The 21982-nt window shown below is 36.3% G+C and overlaps 4 protein-coding genes across 4 annotated transcripts; all 4 read left to right on the forward strand.

The window, feature by feature from the left end:
* The first annotated feature begins 713 nt into the window (after window positions 1-713).
* LOC127934273 (ADP-ribosylation factor 4-like) lies at window positions 714-5054 on the forward strand. The gene is made up of 6 exons (XM_052531541.1): window positions 714-956; window positions 1259-1339; window positions 2209-2318; window positions 2566-2637; window positions 3697-3822; window positions 3910-5054. Exons 1-6 carry the CDS (start codon window positions 890-892, stop codon window positions 3994-3996), a joined length of 543 nt encoding a protein of 180 aa, XP_052387501.1. The 5' UTR covers window positions 714-889; the 3' UTR covers window positions 3997-5054.
* Window positions 5055-6476: 1422 nt separating this feature from the next.
* Window positions 6477-9907, forward strand: LOC127934272 (ADP-ribosylation factor 4). Its single transcript, XM_052531540.1, has 6 exons — window positions 6477-6684; window positions 7557-7637; window positions 7933-8042; window positions 8128-8199; window positions 8325-8450; window positions 8828-9907. Exons 1-6 carry the CDS (start codon window positions 6618-6620, stop codon window positions 8912-8914), a joined length of 543 nt encoding a protein of 180 aa, XP_052387500.1. The 5' UTR covers window positions 6477-6617; the 3' UTR covers window positions 8915-9907.
* A 1464-nt stretch (window positions 9908-11371) lies between these two features.
* Window positions 11372-17442, forward strand: LOC127933890 (protein tyrosine phosphatase domain-containing protein 1-like). Its single transcript, XM_052530964.1, has 12 exons — window positions 11372-11532; window positions 11757-12039; window positions 12931-13011; window positions 13166-13284; window positions 14019-14156; window positions 14247-14812; window positions 14893-15153; window positions 15285-15401; window positions 16217-16318; window positions 16487-16567; window positions 16956-17066; window positions 17171-17442. Exons 2-12 carry the CDS (start codon window positions 11861-11863, stop codon window positions 17285-17287), a joined length of 1872 nt encoding a protein of 623 aa, XP_052386924.1. The 5' UTR covers window positions 11372-11532; window positions 11757-11860; the 3' UTR covers window positions 17288-17442.
* Window positions 17443-17926: 484 nt separating this feature from the next.
* On the forward strand, window positions 17927-21979 carry LOC127933892 (outer dense fiber protein 3-B-like). The gene is made up of 7 exons (XM_052530967.1): window positions 17927-18390; window positions 18830-18946; window positions 19807-20010; window positions 20104-20205; window positions 20281-20402; window positions 20477-20617; window positions 21046-21979. Exons 2-7 carry the CDS (start codon window positions 18835-18837, stop codon window positions 21136-21138), a joined length of 774 nt encoding a protein of 257 aa, XP_052386927.1. The 5' UTR covers window positions 17927-18390; window positions 18830-18834; the 3' UTR covers window positions 21139-21979.
* Window positions 21980-21982: the final 3 nt, after the last annotated feature.

Genomic DNA, 21982 nt, shown 5'->3' on the forward strand with positions numbered 1-21982 from the left:
TTGGTGAAGGGTGATAGAATATACAGTTTCTACAGTATAAAAACCATTACGCCTATGGGATGTCCCACCTTTCCCCAAAAACAAACGTGTGTGTGTGTGTGTGTTGATGTCCTGGAAATACTCGGACCCAAATGCAAAAATGCAATGACCCCTACTGGTCAAAAAAGGCATTTGCAACAGTTTGACTGAATTCATTGCTGTCCAGTGCAAATACTTTAAACATTATTATTATTAAACTGAGAAAATAAAACCGAGACATTCTTTTTGTAATGTCTACAAAAAGCATATAAAATAAATTCGAAATAATATAAAAATACGACAATAATTTAAAAACATTTAAAACTTAATTGTTGACAACATAATTGTTGGAAAATGAAGACCAACATTGATCATTAAAACAATAACAACAACAACAACAGTACTAACGATTTTAATGAATTTAATGAATTAATGAATTAATGAAGGAAGGAAGGAAGGAAGGAATTTATTTCATGGATTATTATTATTTATTTATTTATTTATTTATTTTTACATAAAATAAGATAACAAAAAAATGTCCAGTGCACTCAGATTTCGGCGTGAACACTGGGATTACATTTTAAAAAGAACTGAGAATAGAGCCAATTTAGTTCACCATGATCAAAAAACACGTGGGCGTTTTAGAAAATATCTGAAGTTATGAATAATTATGACATCACTGCCCTGAGTGCGAGTACAGCAGGAAGTGACGCCAAGACTTCCACGGTGGCTCCTCTGTTCTTACGTGGCAACGCGTCAAGCGACCGCGAGACACCGAGCACAAAGAGACAGAATATTCATTAAAACACATTCTCACATTTTCTTTACCGTTTCGCTCGTTGTTAGGCTTTAGTTTTTCTCTTAAATCACCATGGGTCTGACCATCTCGTCGCTCTTTGGGAGACTTTTCGGCAAGAAACAGATGAGAATACTGATGGGTGAGTGTTTCAAGCACAGTCTTTCTGATGTGTTTCTGTGATGTGTATTCAGTTTTGAGCCAAAAGGGGTAACGTTAAAATTTGAGTGTAAAATTAAATGACTTGAAAATTGTTGATTTTTATTAACTTACGGATTGAAATTCAACAAATAATGTGATATTTCTTGGGCAATGGCTATTGTTAGCTTACTAGCTTCAGATAGAGCTTGTATGAATAACTGTATGAAATCAGAGATAAATCACAACCCTGTAATGAATCTGACAGCTAAAGCTTTTTTTTTCTTCCGTGTTTTATTTTTTTAGTGGGCTTGGACGCTGCAGGTAAAACCACAATACTTTACAAGCTGAAACTGGGAGAGATTGTGACCACTATCCCTACTATAGGTGAGATTACTCCATTATTACTGTCATTGTTCCTTGATTATTTTATAATAACTTAATTTGTGACTAATGTCAATATGTTTTAAGATTCCAATCATTTTGATGACCAATATCTCTGTCACTGTCACTGCCACCATATTTATATCTTAATTGCGGAGAAATTGCACTTGATGATGATTAGCACTAACATTTGTGTGATTTATTATTTATAAAAAACATAGCTGGTAGACAAAAGTTTGGAATAATTACGTTTTTTTTTTTTTTTATGTTTTTGAAAGAAGTGTCTTCTGCTAACCAAGGGTGCATTTATTTAATCCAAAACTGTATTAATGTGAAATATTACCATTTTAAAATAACTTTTCTATTTGAATATATGTTAAATTTTCAGTATCACGTGATCCATCAGCGACTTTTTACAGCATTGATCACTTATTTGACAGCATATATAATAAAATGAAATTCTTGACATTTAAATAAACTTTTATTTTTTTTCAAAATGTATCAGAATATTTGAAAATACAGTGTATTTTATCCATTGACAAGTGTTACAGTAGGTATTGGAGCTGACATAAGTGCGTTTAATATACCTGTCACTAAGCCTCGCCTTAAAAAAAACTGTTGCTCTATGCCGCATTAGATAATATGGTAAAACTGTTTCAGGTGCACTTTGTTTCTTGGTGAACTATAGTAACTGATGGACCAAAGTGTCAATTAGACAGTCATAATCTGATTGCGATAATTGAACAGCCAAATATCAACCAGTGAACTGCTCTGGCTGATATATTTATGATATCACAAATCTCATTGTAGCCATTCAAAAATACTTGATATTATTATATATGTTTTTTTTTTTTTTTGCTGCATGTGGACAGGTTTTAATGTAGAGACTGTTGAATACAAGAACATCTGCTTCACTGTGTGGGATGTTGGCGGTCAGGACAAGATTCGTCCTCTCTGGAGACACTATTTTCAGAACACACAGGTAAGATCTTTATTTAGAGCCATTTACCTGGCCAAAGTGCCTCTTAGCTGTTTCTGAAAGCATTTATTCATACAACAATTTATAAAAGACCAGTTACAGGGACCATGCCCTTTGAGAATCCTGGTGTGAAATCTCTCTTTAGAGAGATATTAGTTGAGATGCAATGTAATCTTTGTAATCAAGTGCTTTTGTGAATATTATTCATTTGAAGCATCTTAATTATATTTTTTTATTCCTTTGTCCTCAGGGTCTGATCTTTGTGGTGGACAGCAATGACAGAGAGAGAGTGGCCGAATCTGCAGAGGAGCTTTCTAAAATGGTAAAGAACTGCTCTGTCTAAAGCATTCAGTTTAATTTTTAGATAAAACATAAAATCTGTATAATGCTCAAGAACCTGTCATCTTTAGTGACCTAATGCTGGGTACACACCAAAAGATTTGTTTACATCTTATTAGATTTTCAAAATGTGATCGACCACAAACATGAGGATAAAAAAATCCTAGATTTAACCATTTTGCTCCTATAGTGTGTGGTGTGCCATGATGTGACAAAGACAGCACACCACACACAAACAGATTTTCAACCTGAGTCTCGACTGTGAACACAGGAAATGTCGCGAGATTTCAGAATAAGCATGGTGGACGATATGCAGGAAGAAATTGCAATGATAGTGTTTGGAATGATTTTCTCACAAAATACACGACACATTTGTGTTGTGCTGTTGCCACAAATCAACAAGCAGATCCTCTATCTCTGCTGTCCACATCAGTTTCACTTTGTGCTGTGCCATGAATGCTTCCGTCTTCCATCATCTCGCTTTCTGATTGGATATTGATTTGTTTCACGTGATAATCTCCAGAGCGAGTGCGTGTTTGTCCTCAGGGTTCCCCCCACACATCAGGATGTCAGATCGTAAATATTAAACGTTTAATGATTCGTGATCGGGGTGGCTCCGACATTATTCCGATCAGGTTCGGACACTTCACACCAAGAGAAAATCTGATGAGATAATCTGTAGAACCATCAAGATAACTGGGACATAGCTAGGATTGTCGGAAAGGGGGAAATCGGCCCAAAATCAGCCCGATTATCTTTGCATTTGTATTTACATTTGCATTCATGTACTTGGTGGAAAAAAGACATGACTTGACATTTTTACACCCATGTTGTGTTCTGGTCGTGACTAGCGTCCCAAATGCTATAGTTAATGTTAATTGCATTGGAATAAAACTAACTGAGAAATTCTGGAAATGTCTAGAAAAATACTAGTTATTTAATGTATGTTGGGTGGCCTGCAACTCATGCTTTCTTCCTGCCATTCTTATTGTTGAGCTCTGTAAATTGTCTTGATTTATTGAACCTTTTTTCATTTATACAGTTGCAAGAAGATGAACTGAGGGATGCTGTGCTTCTGGTTTTTGCAAACAAACAGGATCTGCCTAACGCCATGGCCGTCAGTGAACTCACAGACAAACTTGGACTGCAAAGCCTACGCAGCAGAACGGTACACGCATACTTAACTCGATTGACTCTAGCATGCACTTGCTTAAACATTGACTGCATTTTAATTGTGTGTTGTCTGCTTCTACAGTGGTACGTTCAAGCAACATGTGCTACACAAGGCACCGGACTCTATGAAGGACTGGACTGGTTATCAAACGAGCTCTCCAAACGCTAGTGAGCCTGCTGATAGTGGCGAGATGTGTGTGTACTTTAAAAAGATGGAGTGTGCCGGTTGATAGACTCTGTTTTGAAGAACTTGAGTGAGTGTGTGTGTGTGTGTGTGAAGGGGCTATCAAGTGTTCAGCATCATGTCTAATCTATCTGATCTGTCTTTTTCTATGCTGTATTCTTACTAATGTTCTTTTTTAAATATTTTTCTTAGAATCTTTTTTTTTTTCATGACTGTAAGATAATGCTTTAATTGCACGTTTACTTGTTAACTGTGAGAGCATTATGGCACAACAGAAAGGAAGTTTGGGAGGAATTCCAGGTCGAGGCGACCCTCTCGTTTGAGTTTGGAGTAGTTGTAGCTTAAGAGCGAGTTAAATTCCAGGAAGAAGCCGTTGTGCACTGACGCTCACTACGAGATCCCGGTTGCAGTGCTGCCTAACTCGACTAGTGAGTCGCAGGATTCGCAGCTCCATGAACATTCCACTTCACAGCAGTTAATTTGATTCCAGAGGGGGTTGTTTTACAAAGCTACACATTAACTTTTGTTGCAAGACCTCCTAAGTCTTGTTCCTGGGACCCTGCCACCAATGGATTCTTTGGAACAAAATGGTACATGAAGTATTGACAGCAATAAGGAGTCATCTGTGATTGATTAGCCTAATGATCTCTGTTTAATACCTCCACTGAACAATATGTGAGTAAATGTTTTAGTTGAAAGCATTTGAACAGATCATTGTACCTTGCTTTATTTTTCTGAGGTGGGTTGGACATGGTAGATTGGACCAGGATGAATCGTTTCTTCAATCTGCTGCTCCATGTTTCTTTTCTCTTTTCATGTCAAACGGCTATATGTATGTATGCTGGCACCTTTAATATCAGCGTAGAGGTGCATTAGGTGAGATTTTTGTATGGGACGCTCCAGTAAACCAATAAGGTCCTCATTTCCTTCGCAGGATTTTGTGATCTTGTACACTTCCCTACTGTGGCAACTGCCCTACTCTTGCTCCGACTGTGCCACAAGGTCCACCCCTGTGAGAAAATAAAGATCTGGTGAAAACTAAATCGATACTTTGTATGTGGGTTTTTCATTTATATACTCTGGTGACATACCTCCGGAATTTTCCATTCTTAAAGGAATCGTTCCACCCAAAATTAAATTTAGCTGTAGGGGAGTTTGTTTCATTTTTGTCGGAACAGATTTGGAAAAATGCAGCATTGCATCACTTGTTCACCCCTGGATCCTCTGCAGTGAATGGGTGCCGTCAGAATGAGAGTCCAAACTGCTGATAAAAATATCACCGTAATCTACAAGGTAATACACCAGACACCAGGCCCCCTTCTTCGTACCTCGCTTAATACATCTGGGATGATTTGAAAGATGCCAGATCTTCTCATCTTGATAAGTGATCTCTTGCTTATTTGGTTCTTTAAATTAATTTGCTGATTTGAATAAAATATCTGGATTAAGTTGTCTGAGATTAGAGCGCGTTCTTGTGTTCTCCAAACAACAATCAGCAGTGCAGCATTTGTCTGGTGGTATAACAAAATATATCACATAAATGGTATAACAAAAAAATGAAATGTGTATTTTTTTACATGACTCATAATTATTTAAATTCACGATTTCTAGTATTTGTACATGATCTACATTTTTTATTACAATGCTGTAATTAGCAATTCATTTAAATTTATCTTTGAAAAAAATTTGTCAGGTGACTGCATTAATTAAAATTGACTTAATGGTCAAATTTTAAATCCATCAAGCCACTCAATTAATGCACGACTCAGATGAACTGTACAGCATGTGTGTAAGACTCCAATACAATTCTAAAGTAAATAGAAAACTGTCTATAGTAATGTAGACGGCACAATATTATATTATTATTTTTTCAATATTTTTTTCCAGTTATTATTTATTGTAAACATTTAATATAAATACAATATAAATGACATTGTACATTTACAAGAACATAACAACATATTTTGGCACTGGCCTATAGTTCAACCCTTATGGATCAATATTACATTTCACAAACTTCTGATATTGCACGTCTTGTTAGAGATTAATTTTGGTGGTTTATTTAAAACTTTCTGCATGTGTTCCAAACACATTTTAGTAAATAAAATAATTATTCTGGCACTACTAGGATATATCATTTACGAAATCGCAACAATAGAATAAGGAAGGCTGCCAAGAAGCCAACTGTTTAAACTATTTTTAACTGTAATACGTAAGAACCAAAGTACTTTCTCATATCTTTAATCCGTTAATTGATCACGTTTACCGTCACACCTTTGACTGACATATTTAATTTAATTTAAAAATGTTTTTATAAATAATTATAATTATTGTATTATTATTAATTATAATAACAGTATGTGAACCTGTCTGTATCATTATGCTCTGTTTTCTCATTTTCTTCTTCACGTGAAGTTAGACAAGCTTTCTGTTCTAAAATGTGTTCACCGGAAGTGGCTTGGCGTCATTTCTTCCACGGCGGCCGTGACGTGGCATTACGCAAGCGCACAGCCGACAAGATTTCCTGACACTCGACGAGCATCACACCGAAAATCTTCAGACATTAGGATAAACCCCGTAGTTGTAGGCGATTTGTGTCTTTCATCATGGGCCTGACTATATCCTCGATCTTTAGCAGGCTGTTCGGGAAGAAACAGATGAGAATTCTCATGGGTGAGTGTTGAGTCTTCATGCTAGCTAAGCTAGCGGCGTTAGCCATCTTTCGCAGTTCTGTCATTCTCTGGAATATAACCGATTAAATACAAAGGCTTTAGCGGATTCCTTTGCTTTAATTCAATGTATGCTTTTCTTTACCATGCAGAGACACGGCTAAGTCAAGTGGACGTTTATTTACCTACTAAAATATCTTTGAATTTGGGAACAATTTAAACGTCAGTTCATGAGCAGGAACAGATTAGCCACCTGACGTTTAGTATAATTTAAATTCGAGCGAAACATATATTATATTTCATTATATTCTATTATACTTTATTGTCTTAATTACCGTAATAACTGTCATGAAACCTCCTTTTGTTTTTTTGAGCATTTTGTACTCGTGTGATATAGAAATTTGTCAACGAACAAATTCATTTTCCAATACCTCTTTAACTTCATGGGAAAATGTACTTTTTTGTTTTCACTGAATGTTTTAAATAAGAGAGAAAAATACTTAAATGCAATTAAGTTATTATTAAATTATTATTAATTATTTCGGACAAATTCCACATTCATAAATACATGTTTACTAATAGAAAAATAACTTTTTATAATTTTTTTTGACTGAAGTAAGAGTGAATATAGTATTAGAGACTATTTGAATAAGACTTAAAATTAAATAAAACTAAGAATAAAGACTAAAAGGTCGCAGCTTTACAAAATATTTACTTTTTTATACCTGACTTTATTCTGATTTATTTTCTATTATATATATATGTATATATATATATATATATATATATATATATATATATATATATATATGTATAAGTTTCTGTCTTATGTTTTTAGAAAGTTTATTCTCATCATGAATACTTGCTGTTTTACAGTGGGGCTGGATGCTGCCGGCAAAACCACAATACTGTACAAACTCAAACTTGGAGAAATTGTGACCACCATTCCAACCATAGGTAAGAGGACAGGACTGTGGTCTTGAAGCAGTTATCATGGGTAGATTGAGGTCATTGTCTTGTGTTGTGTTCTGTGTCATATGAGTATTTTATATTCCACCCAGGGAATTTTTCAGAATTTGTAGTACGTGTCTCCCTTTATGATATGCTAACTTCTACTGGTTGTTGTCAATCATGTGGTTTCAGTGATTGCTTGACTGTCCTGTCTTACACCACTACAATATTTAGCCAGTGTTTCACGAAAAAGCAGAACTATACCACTCAGTGTACTTTGTCACTGTATTCCTTTGGGCAGGTTTTAATGTAGAGACTGTTGAATATAAGAACATCTGCTTCACTGTGTGGGATGTGGGTGGCCAGGATAAGATTCGTCCTCTCTGGAGACACTATTTTCAGAACACACAGGTAAGATCTTGATGAGTATTCAGGCTCATTTATTATAGTCCTTGAAAATACTTAATGCTCTTTCTGTTTTTCCCTTTGTCCTCAGGGTCTGATCTTTGTGGTAGACAGCAATGACCGAGAGAGAGTGGCCGAATCTGCAGAGGAGCTTTCTAAAATGGTAAGCATATATCTTTGTGATCTTTTGAAATGGCAATGAATCAGGACATTTGTGGAAGTGTTTTTTTTTTTCGCTTCATGTGGTTGAGTTGCTTCATCTGTGTCTTTTCCTGTGTGTTTGTGCAGTTGCAGGAAGATGAACTGAGGGACGCCGTAGTGCTGGTTTTCGCTAACAAACAGGATCTGCCTAACGCCATGGCCGTCAGTGAACTCACAGACAAACTTGGACTGCAGAATCTACGCAGTAGAACGGTACACACTAACACCAGCATGCACTACCTATTCTCTAGTTTCAACAGAGCCAGCCTCTGATTAAACAGCACAATGTCTGATTAACTTTTAATTAAAGTGAATACACTACCGGTCAATAGTTTGGGGGCACTACGATTTTTTTATTTTTAAAGACATTTCTTATGCTCACAAGGCTTTATTTGATCAAACATACAGTTAAAACAGTAATATTGAAAAAAAATTTTTTTATTGTTTTCTATTTGAATACATTTTTTAAAAGTCATATATTCCTGTGATGAAAACTGAAACTGAACTGGTACAGTGTGTTTACATGACATTTAAAAAATATTTTTTTTTTCTTGAGAGCAATTCTCTTCTCTGTCTGGGCTTCTTTGCAGTGGTATGTCCAAGCGACCTGCGCTACACAGGGCACTGGACTCTATGAAGGACTGGATTGGTTATCCAACGAGCTCTCCAAACGCTAGAGAGCCTATTAGAGGTGAGATGGTGCATATGAACCAATGGAAAGGCTAGAGACTCCTCTTAGAATATTTAAGTGTGTGAAACAGCTGGAAACTGGGGAGAAACCATCAAACACTCTGCGGCTGTCTTAGCTTTCTTTTTCTACAATATACTTCTCTGCCCAAGTCTATCAATTTCTTTTCTTCTTATTATTGTTTTAAATCCATCAAATTTTGTGAGAGGTAAAATGTTTTGAAGGACCTTCCTTCACTGTGGCTTTTTCAGTTTCTCATGCAAAGCCAAAAACACTGGAGCCTCTGATCAGTAAACAGGGTTATTGGTTTTGCTTTAGTCTGATCAGCATTGTTTATCTGTGGATTTGTTGTCAAACTCACTGGAAAATCTCTGGGGTTAGTAATATTTCGGAACTGGACTTTATCTGTGGAGATGCTTGGCGAATCAAAGCCATGCCTGTTCCATCAGTACTTATAGATAAGACGCTGTGTAAAGTTTGTTAAATTATATTACCACTGTAGTGCCATTGAGTCCTGTGGTCCTTCTTAATATTATCCTTGTCTGCATGAGTTTACTTCATTCTGGATCTTGGTTGAAATTCTCCTCATCAACAGCACATGGCATGAAATGGTTAAGTTTCTATTACTAGGTTAGAGCCCCCCCCCCCCTCCCCCCAGAGTTAAAGGGAACATGATATTCTCCGATGCAATTCAGTTCTTTCCATTTATAATTTAAAGTTGAAATCAACTGATGTGTTTTATGTCCGTCATGCCATGTGGAATGTTTTGCTCAGGCGTTTCTTGAGCTTCACATTATTTATGTCTGGATCTGAAAGAAAATTTTATGTATTGATGAATTCCAATTCTGGTTGAAATTGTTTGCTTTCCTAAACGGATGTGTAACAGATACAATCTATTTTACCCTATTATCATGATAAAATTGTTTGTGTATTATATATTATGTATGATATTGTTTTAGAATAAAACATAATCATGAACTTATTATTGTGTTGAATGTGATCAATCTATTTTGCTTCTTAAATGCAGATTTTAAATTCAGATGTTCCACTTTTGGGGAGCGACAAATAGTAATTGATTTGTGTTTTCACCCATTCAATGTTCAGCATAATTTTCTCAAGAACAGACAAATCAGAAAATGTCTCAGTTGTACTGTAGGTTGTAAGTTGCATTACTGCATCAATCCAGCAGATGGCAGCTGGAATTAACAACTTCGGTCAACTGAACACAATCAAAAATGGCTGCACTCTGCTCAAGGTGTGTGTTTGTTCACTACTCACTGCTGTGTGTGTGCATTTGGACGGGATAAATAATGCAGAGCACCAATTCCATAAATAGGGAACACCATATACATATATATATATATATATATATATATATATATATATATATATATATATATAAATAAATAAATGAGTCCCGGGTTTCAGTACAGTTCGGTATGTGCTATATATGTTTATGGAAAACTATACTTTCTAATAAAAAAAAGAAGAATATTCTATCCAACTGCACAAATAAATACAACAAAGATACAAACAATAAACACTGATTTTCAGTGTTTTTTTTTTAAGGTAGGTCTAGCATAAATAATCAAATGTAAAATAGCATTGCATATTGGACTGTATAAATTAAAGATTATTCTTTATTAAATTGAGTAATTTCTTTGTTGTTGATGTTCGATTAATATAAAGACTTGTTCATCTTTATATTCGGTGTTCATCTTCAGTTCTCTCTTCACAGCAGTTCAGTCAGTGTACTGTTTGAGTGCATGCATTACTCCGGGATATTGGTTTGTTTGAACTCAGAGGGAGTGTCAGCCACATTAAAAAAGTTAACTGCTCAAGTCATCTGTGGATTAATGCGTATTGGAGATGCGAACCGTTTCAAACGATTCAGTTCGATTTGGTGAACTGGTTCAAAAAGATCCGGTTACATTGAATGATTAGTTCGCAAACCGGATATGACAAACTGCTTTGTTTTAAACTCTCTCACAACAGACACGGAAGAGAAGACAATACTGAATAAAGCCGTTTTTGCTATTTTTAGACCAAAATGTATTTTCGATGCTTTAAAAAATGACCCTCTGATGTCACATGGACTACTTTGATGATGTTTTTCTTACCTTTCTGGACATGGACAGTATACCGTACACACAGCTTCAATGGAGGGACTGAGAGCTCTCAGACTTAATCTAAAATATCTTAAACTGGGTTCCAAAGATAAACAGAGGTCTCACAGGTTTGGAACAACATGAGGGTGAGTTATTAATGACATAATTTTGATTATTGGGTGAACTAACCCTTTAAGACCAAAGAAAACTTTGCTTAAAAAAAAAACGTGTACGTGAGATATTTTCGTTTGGTAGGTATATTGTATGTACAGACTGCCAGACTCAGCGTTATATAATTAGGCTTACTATGAATCGTGAATCTATCCACTGATGTGTTAATGACACTTAATAAGGATTAGACACCAATTGCTGGGTCAGCTTTGAGGCATGAACATGTTTCTGTATGCAGCATATTCATTTTAGATTCTCTCTACATGTTTATGGAATCTACATGTAAACATTTCAGTTTTTAACCCTTTATTTGGATGGAGCCACATGGGTAAGTCAGTTTTAATTATAAAAAAATAAAAGTACAGGGCCATGAATATATCAAGAGGCTTAAAATGTAGGTCAGCTATCATGGCGACGGCGCAGTTATTAATTATTGTGCGTTAGCGTGACTGCTGTACTATAATTTTGATCAATTTCTTGACATGTTGGCTGTAGGTGGAATTTGATTGGTCACTTACTGCATGTTTTCTATCTCTTTGCCATGTTCCTCAGCTGATTTCCCAATGCACAGCTCATCCACAAAGCAGCCTGCTAAATGTTAAGCCATTAGTGCATATAGACCCAGGCATTTGCTGTTAGTTTCTCTTCTGTCCTCCATGACGCCGCAGGTTCCAGTGCCCAGACCATCATATTCTCAAGCCAGGGAGAGTCTAGTGAAGGCTATTCCCTCTAAGATCATCTGTCTTTTTGCCTGTGGGGGGAGAGACTGCCAATATGAGGGTCCGGCGTGCTGGAGCACGAGCCAACAGGCCATTAAAGGGGTCTTCTCTAGCTGGTGAGGTCTACAGTGTTTTTATTGTCTGAATGATTTAGGCGACATCCACATTAATCTTGATGTATTTGAAAATTACATTTTCCATCCACACTAGCATTTTTAATCCAGAAGTTGCTCATAGTGATATGTCTGAAAACACTTAAATGATCTTGCTGTGAATGGATAAAGTGTAATGCTCAGTGAGATAATATAGAGACTTTCCAGACATGATAAAGGTCTCATGATGTTCTTCTGGCATGATCATTTTATTAGCAAATATCAATCACCATTCCATAGACCTTAATCAGGTTAGACACCACTTTGAATTGAATACAGATAAAAAAATGAGTCCAGGAAGAATAGGCTTAGCCTTCAGTCTTTTTAATGGCGCACACTGTCATGTAATTTTCAAAACTTTAGTTTTAAAGTTTAGCTTAAAGGGGTTTTAGTTTTTTGGAAATAATTTCCGTCAGTAATCGGTATATTGTAAAACAAAAGTAAAATCCATTGAACGCACAGTTTTTAATTCCCTCAGTTTCGTTTTCATTCCTGTCAAAAAATTAAATATGGTGCCATTACTGGGACTAAGATCTATGTATTGTCTAAAGACGCAATTGCCAATTTTTTTTTTTTTTTTAGCAACATGATTATTAATCAAATAGCAGGCACAACAACCATCTTCGAATGCCGCTGTTTCCACAGTCCACAAATGCAGAATGAAAAAAGTGTTTACACACTTGGGAAAGCATCTTCAAAAAGCTGTTTTTGTTGGTCAAAAACATTGTGCGAGTGTGGATGAAAGGCCCAAATAAAATATAGAGAGATTTTCGAATTGATCCAGACCCTGTTTCGTTTGCCTTACAAAATAGCCATTTATATATTCACTGCATGTGTTTATCACTTTGTATTTAGGGTGACCGATGACATCATTGCGTTGGCACGACCTTCTACATATCTCATCAAGAGATACTGCATCATAGATCAGTTTAAACAGTGAGTGTTATTTAATACAGGCTTTGTTTAAAAGATTTAATATTTACTTGAGCTCTGCAGTGGGGCAGGGTGTGTGTGTGTGTGCGTGTCTGTTTCTGGTTAATAATTGACAGTGTGCGTATATGTATGTGTACCCTTGTGTACTTGCTTTCAGGTTAAACATCAAATCCATCATTAATATGCAGCTCCCCGGGGAACATGCTCACTGCGGCCCTCCTCTGGACCCTGGCAGTGGATTCACATATTCACCTCAGATCTTTATGGACAGCCAAAGTGAGCCAAAGTCATGAACTTCTAATAATAGTGTGAACCTCTTGCAAAATCTCTCAAGCACGTGTCCGTTTCATATTACACCCTAGAATGAAAAAAAACCTAATGAAAGAACATTAATAATACTTTAAAACATTATATAAGAAATTGAAGATGTTTTGCATTGTGTCACTCCTAATTCTCATTACCATATCAAGTTTTAAATATACTACTGTTCAAATGTCTGTGGTTAGTCAGAATGTTTTTTTTTTTTTTTTTACTGTATTTTAAAATGTCATTTATTCCTGTGATGCAAAGCTGATTTTTCAGCATTTTTAATCCAGTCTTAGGTGTTACACGAACCTTCAGAAATGATGATTTGCTGCTCATAAAATATTTATTTTTATCATCAACTGTTAAAAACAGTTGTGCTGCTTCATATTTTTGTGGAAACTGTGATACATTTTCTTTCATGATTCATGAAAAACAGCATTTATTTAATAATAAAAAAACAATTGAACAATTTAATGCATCCTTTATGAATACAAGTTAATTTATATTAAATAAAACTATACTTTGTATATATTATCATATTTAATATATATTGTCACGTCACAATGGAAAGCTATATGTATTGGTCCTTCAAATATGAATGCTCTTTTTCTCCATGCCATGCAAAATATTTTTTAAATATACCTGAATGTTGAGCAATAAATGAACTGGTGAATTATTGAATCATGTTCCCTTTTGTCTGACAGTTTACTTCTATAATTTTGGGATGTCTGATTTTGGTGTGTCATCTCTGGAGGGGATGCTGGATGCCGTGAAGGTCTTGGCCTTCTCTGTTCAGGAAGGAAAGGTGGCTGTTCATTGCCATGCTGGACTGGGAAGGACAGGCAAGTTGCAACTCATGCATTATTACTTTAAGTCTAAATATAGTGATATTCTATTTGAATGTAGTGCTTTATATCTGCCCTGCTTTGCAGGTGTTCTTATCGCATGTTATCTGGTCTACACCTGTCGAATCAGCGCTAGTGAAGCTGTCCACTATGTTCGGATCAAAAGGCCTCGCTCAATCCAGACGCGATCCCAGATCAATCTGGTGTTTGATTTTGCCCGGCTGGTGGGCCCTCAGCTGGCCCAATACCCATGTCTGAACATGCGTCACGGTTCCTCCTTCAGTCTCCGGCAGTATCTCCTTCGTCAGGCACTTCTGCTGCACGGGGATGAGGCCCGAACCCTCAAACACACGCCCAAGATCCTGCACGTCCTCTGCAGCATGCTGATCGCTCTCACCCAGGGGGCTCCCAGTCCTCCAGAGGTCCAGAGAGAACTGGAGAAGAGGCTGAAAATATTGGCTCTGAAGAAGGCAGTGAAGGTGACACTTCTGAAGAGAAACCTGCCTGCTCTGAAGGAAAGGAGAGGCTCGTGCAGAGCTTACTCCTGCGAGTCCTGGGACGAGCCATTTGGCTTCTTGGAGAGAAAGAGAGACGTCCTTCTAAACAAGCGAAGCTACAGCGACTCAGATCTCAGCAAGATCACTATCACTGAGGTGAGAACCAATCAGTTTTCAGAAAAACTGCTATAAAATATCATATATATTTATATATGAAATCCTTTTGTTCCTCCCAGGATTTTATGTTCTCACGCTACTCTCCTAAATCTGGTGGACACCATAAATTAAGCAATGGAGAAATTGGTCCATTAAAAGATGAAAGAATCCCAACAGAATCCCAAAAGATTCCTCACACCCCAATGGCAGACCAGTGCAATGAGACCAGCATTCCTAATCCAACATCAACTCCTCACACACAACATGAGACTGTGAACAAGAAGACCAAATGCACAACCAAGAAACCTCAAGCTTACCTAAAGTACAGCTCAAACATCGAGGTCAGTGTGAGATCAAATAAAATATCCATTATTTCTGCATGTTACATCACTGCCTGAAGGGTTTTGGGAACTTTTATTTTGTATTAAATTACTTCTTGTCCGTGCAAATGTTGTTGATATTTTATTTTAAGCTGCGGCTGGATTATCACACATCAGTTCAGTCGTCTTTATCAAGAGCCGTCGCTGAAGCAATGGCACAACAGCGCCTTCCACTAGACACTGTATTGAGAAAAGCAGCGGTTTTGCAGGTAAAGCATGTTTGACTTGATTTTGAGAAGTAGAATATGTTCATGGATCCACACCCTTGTTAGTTTCAGGACGGAAAAAGAGTTTCAAGGTTCACTTCATTGGTCATATGACTGCATAATGGTCTACACAGAACAATGCTTAAAAACATTTTTAAAAATCATGGTATATAATCTGTATTTTTTTTCTTTATTTTTTTCATTTTTATTTATTAATTAATTTTTTGTTGCTTTAAAATTGCTCAGATAACCATATTGGCTTTTACATTTAATAATATTTATCTAGCAGTGTCCTTATTCTGTCTGTATGACTTTACCATCATTGTTTTGTTAGAAGTTTGTTTGTTGTATTCTGTATTCTAATTTTAATTATTCCAGTTTTTTTTTTACATATTTGAAAAATGTCTTCAGGTATTCATAATTTATATAATATCATTTTGTTTTATCCCATATTCAGCCAGTTCATTCAGTGAATGCTGTGTTAATGTAAGAGACTTTAGTGGAGAAGGTCGTGGCTTAGTGATTAGAGAGTTTGATGCCTAACCCTAAGGTTTTGGGTTCGAGTCTTGGGCTGGCAATACCACGACTGAGATGTCCTTGAGAAAAGACACTGAACCCCCAACTGCTCCCCGGGGGCCGCAGCATAAATGGCTGCCCACTGCTCCGGGTGTGTGTGTGTGTGTGTGTGTGTGTTCACTGCTGTGTGTGTGCACTTTGGATGGGTTAAATGCAGAGCATGAATTCCAAGTATGGGTCACCATACTTGGCTGAATGTCACGTAACTTTCACTTTCTTTACCCTGTTTTAATGCTCCTCAGGAAGAGCTCAACTTGAGTGAATGTGGCTGGGCTACACTTGTCATGGAAACAGATCCAGATGTTCTGAGCACACTGTTATGGATCTGGCTGGAAAAACTAAAGGTCAGTGGTCACCATTGTAGTTACGACACAATATGATGCAAGTACTAGATTTAGAAAAACACGACATAATATGCTTAAGAACTATTTAAAACTAAACTTTTAAGAAGTTTTACGTTTTTGTCATTGTTTTGTATGCAGTATTTTAGCTGTTGCACTTTATCATAACAGGATCCTGTTCTGAATAAAGAAGACATAGAGAGGCTGACCTCAACCTGGCCTGTGCAAAACCCCCTTATTTCACTGCAAAAGGTGAAAAAAGTCTCAACTCGTGACAGAACAAACTACAAAACATGGTTTGATGTTTAACTCTATTATATACAATTTGTGAATACATTTTTGTAAGCATAAAACCACAAGAAATGGCTTACATTTCTGTTGCACTTTTTTTGTGCAAGACATATTTCACATCTTATACACTGAAAAAACAATTTTCACTCATACTTGTTAGTAAATTTGACAAAAAATATATAATTAATAAATAGCTAAATATTAATAACTAATATTATTAATTACAAAGAAATTGCATTTTGAAGAATCAAAGAAGTAGAAGAATTTAAATAGTTTTTCTATATTCCAGTATTTACAACTTGTACATCAATTGACAGCTTCATGTGGTTATAATTCGGTGTTGTTTTAGTATCAGCGGCACACCATCTGCTGTTTGCTGGACTGTGTGGGTCATGTGGCGGTTCAGTGTCCTCAGTTTGAACATGCTATACTACAGAGACTCATTCGAGCTTTAACAAGAGTAAGTGTGTGTGTGCATGTGCTAATTTTCCCAAATAAAGAGAATGTTAAAAAAATAACAGAAGTATTTGAAAGTCACTTTTGCATGATTTTGTATTACAACAGCGCCCTCCAGAGGAAATAGAGAGAAACAACATCTTGTCACGGGTCCTCAGAGCTACAATGAGAGAGCAGTACCTACACAACCACTACCCAAATACTACAACACCATCAAAGTGCTAGGAGTAGTGGTTCAGCTAATGAAACCAATAAAGATTTCTGTAGAAAGAACCATTGTTTGATGGTATATCTGAATGACTGATTGAGTTATTGATTTGTATTTTTATGTGTACAGTACTCTTTCTAATTATTAAACGCTTATTATATCACATGTAAAACTGTCTGAATGTTTTTGCATTAGTTAACAAAATCTCAAACCAAGGGGAATCTGCAAAATGAATTGTTCTAGTCATTTTTGCTAAAGAGGACTGCGGTTTCAATTAAAACATATTTTTGTGAAATGTTTATTTATTAATTTTCTTTGGAAGTGTCACATCAAATAATATATAGGCCTACTTAAGATATTTTGAAATTCATCATTGGTTTTCCATACATTTTTCCAAACAACATTTTACAAAACTAAGACATAATACAAAAATCTAATGGCAAAAAGATAAATATATATAGTATAAACTATTCAAGAAAATATTCTTTCCCTTTTCTAAACTTAATATATTGTGATTTCTTACAAATCAAATTTTTAATGTTTATTTATTTATTTATTCATTCACTAATTACGTGTTGGTTGATTTACTTTAGATACTTTTTTAGTATATAGGCTAATTGTTGTTACTTTGAAACTGTTGAATATGTTTTATAAGTGTTTTAAAGTAGTGTAATCTGGTTTTAGGACAGAGGAACCTAATACAGTATGTGTATTAAACTAGCATTTGAAATATCTCACTTTTTGAATTTAGTTATACCTTAATTTGTCAAATAATTAACAGTACTGCACGGATTACGCTGGATTTGCATGTAGAGCCGCTGGAATGTCACTCAAAAGGACATCAAAGAATCTCCCGGGCGACGGCGTCATAGAGATTCAAAAGAAACAATTATAAACAATCAAACACAGTCGCAGCAGCTGAGAGTTTGATAAGAGCTCTTCACGAACTACATTTTTGCTTCATTGTACTTTTATTTGTCAATAATATAGTTTTGTGCAGATATTGTACGTCTGGATCGTAATTTTGTCGTTTTCAGTTATCTAAGTGTACATTTTTATCGTTTCGCATCTAAAAATCATCAACGCACTGAAAACATTCTAAGAGATAATATTACACCAGGTAGGTTTAAAACGAGCATTTATTTCAAACTCACTCGGCAGTCTATTAAATTCACGCACTTTTTAATATCTTGCATTTAAGGTAAGTTGCTTCCTTCGTTTGGTGTTTATATTTATGCTTTATGCTACAGAAAACATGTCTCTCAACAGTTACGTATCTGTATGATAATTTTATTAAAATACAGTTAAAATTAAATGAGGCTAAATGCAAATTAAGTGTTTTGCAGCTGCCTACACTAACAAAAAGTGTCATGGTAACCTGTTGGTACGTGTCACCACTTCAAGAAAACTACCTTACTACTTATTTGTAAGTGTGGTGAAGTTAAAGGCTAAAATGCTGATATTCACATGCTATTATTTTAACACTTTTTACGTTTTTATTATTTAACAAGCAGATTTAGGAATTCTGTAATTAATAATAATTAATTTTTTCCCAACAGATATCATGTCACCTGTGGAAGTATGGGTGGGTCCTTGGAGGCCACACAGACCAAGGGGCCCCATCGCTGCAATGTATAACAGTCCAGGGCCAACATATGCTCTGCCAGGGGCAACTGGTACACACACACACACACACATTGGATTCACTATATTAATGAAGACATCTTTTAGACTTCCAATTTTAATATCAGGTTAATGATATATAGCCTAACCTGACCAGATCCGTACCCATAACGTTAACCCTCACAGAAACTTTTGCAAATCAGAAGATTTAAAAATATAAACATTATTTGACTGCTTTGTGAGTCTAGTGAAATAATTTAAAATGTCACCACTTGTTGTTTGACATTTATATTACTATAGAAACTAGGATATTTGGCCCTAAGTATACTGTAGCTTAACAGGTAGACACACACACACACACACACACAAATGGGTACACTGCATAGATTCTACTGTTTTCATATACAGCTATTAATAAATGCAATAACCTAATCCACACCCTATGAGAAAACATTTGACATTTTTTCACAGTGTCTAAAACATTCTTGTACTTATTTTTTATACTGTAACAAATAATTGCGTCGCCAAAAAGAAGGTTTACATCACTTCTGAGAACAAAATGGTCCACAAAATATTTAGTGGGTACATGCATACAAAGTTTACAATAAATACAACCAGAGTCAGGATCACCAGTCACCTTACCTATCACCTCTGCACACTACATCTCCCACAATCCTCCTTGGCTATCACCTACACACGGGCCATGTCTGGTCTCATCAGTGACTAGGACTGCTAATCACTACTTACTTGTGTGATATTCTCCTTCCTTGGATTCCTTGTGCAATCTGGAAAGACCTGTAAGAGAAAAGACAAAGTTTCAATTTGGAGGACCTGTAACTTTTTCAAAATGTAATTTTTAAGTGAAAAATTATTGCCTTGCTGTGATTTTGAGGCAATTCTGTGCCCTACACAGGAATAAACAACCATGACCCGCGGATGCAGAAAGGTCCAGCATTTAGCTTCGGCACACGTCATCGTGGCTTACAGACCAACTCTTCCCCAGGTCCCAGTTACCTCGTTCCCTCCAACATCACCAGGGTGGGTCGGGATGGAACCCCTGCATACTCTGTCTATGGCCGACCCAAGGATATTAAGCCCTTCCAGACTCCTGGCCCAGGTCTTTTACACAACATAAACACAAGTAGCTGTGCTGTAATGTAGTACATGGTAGAACAGAGTAAAATTAAGCTGGCTTTTGTAATTCTTTCAGGAAGTTACTCCCCTGAAAATGCAACAAAGACCACTTATTACTTGGCTCCTGCGTTCTCTCTGTCTGCAAGGACTAAACTGTTCCGTAATGATCAAACACCAGGTAGATTCCCACAGATCCACACAGCAACACTACTGGAGCAGGTCCATTTCCTTTCATGCATTATCTTGTCTCCAGGTCCAGCTGCATACATGCTTCCCCCAGTATTGGGGCCAAGAGTTGTGAATAAAGCATCCGCCCCAAACGTCTCCTTCTGCAGTCGTAGTGTTATCGGCAGCTTCCATGAAGATCTACGGAAGGTGTGGACACATAATATTACAGCAATTACCTCTTTGTATGTACATTGCAAAGATGGTGACATTCGTTTTCTCAGACTCCAGGCCCAGGGACCTACCAAGTGGTGGATTCATGTGTGTACAAACACAAGTCCCCTGAGTACAGCATCACTGGACGCAACTTCACACCTGGAGACTTTACCAAGAAACCTGGACCTGGAGCCCACCATCCAGAAAAGGTCTGTACATTTAAAATTCAAGACCACCAGCACTGACATCCATGTTTTATATGTATGACACACACACTGAATTTCTGCTCAATCAGCAGCAGTCAGACACATGATAGAGTTTAAGCATATTTAATTGTTTAGCACTAGTTTTCTCATTACTTGTATCCCTGGTTCTTATGTTTTTCACTAGCATCTTCATGCCTGTTGAATCCAGCAGTTCTATTTAGCCACAGCTGCTTTTGGTTGCAGTTAAAAACAAGCAGCCAATTCAATGGTTCAAGAAGATGCCAAAGAGTAATTGGGACAAAAAAAAAAAAAAACACTGACCCCAAACTTCTGAACTCTAGTTTCTAGCTTTGCAGTGCTGTCTAGTGAAACTACTATTAAATGAATGAGAATTAGTCCACTAAAATGATTCCCTTTGTCTCTCTCCACAGGTTACTTTCACAGGAACCAAAGCTCCCAGCTATTCCTTTGGAATTCGTCACTCCGAATACATCGCTCCCATAATTGTGGATGGGGCTGATTAAATGGGTCTGTTCTGTCCTTGTGAATTCTGTTAAGCAAGTTACGGTCTCTCATATCAGGTCTTAATATTGCTAAAACATAACTTGAATTAATGGTGTTTCAGTTAAAAAGGCTCCAAGATGCATATTTGTGCTGCTGCCACAACATGAGAAATAAGCTCCATTCCAAAACTAAGTGAACCAAGTCTACCTAGACTAGCATTTTAACACATCAGAGACACAATCTACTAGTTCTTGGTCTGACTGCACGTTGTCGAGTCCATGTTCTTTCATAATGGCAGTCCAAGTAAAAAAACAACAACAATCCATATATGGAGGTTACCCCCCCCCCCCAAAAAAACCCCCAAAAACAAACTAGTTATACAATAATATCTAAATTCTCTCATGTTCACCAAGGCTGCATTTATTTGATCAAAAATATGGGAAAAACGGTGATACTGTGAAAATATAATTACAATAACTGTTTTCTGTTTAAATATATTCTAGAATATGATTTCTTTCTGTGATTGGCAAAGCTGAATTTTTGCATGTCTGCTCACAAAGTTTTGGAATGGCATGATGTTGACGAACGGCACTGATGATTACTGTGTTAATCAAGAAATAAAGTAAATCTTTGAATCAAAATACTTTATTGTTGTCACTTTATTATTTTCTTCAGTCAACTGAAAATGTAAGCTTTGCTCAATGCAAAGCAGACAAAAGCAGGAACAATATTTACATGGACAGTGCAGTAGTTCATTATTACATTCTATTTTTAGTCTTTTTACAAAACTTTTTTTTTCTTCATGCTATAATAGATTTATTGAGTCTTAATAAAATACAGTTTCTCTGAAAAACATATGCAGTC

Source organism: Carassius gibelio, chromosome A18, assembly GCF_023724105.1.
Source record: "Carassius gibelio isolate Cgi1373 ecotype wild population from Czech Republic chromosome A18, carGib1.2-hapl.c, whole genome shotgun sequence".
NCBI lineage: Eukaryota > Metazoa > Chordata > Actinopteri > Cypriniformes > Cyprinidae > Carassius > Carassius gibelio.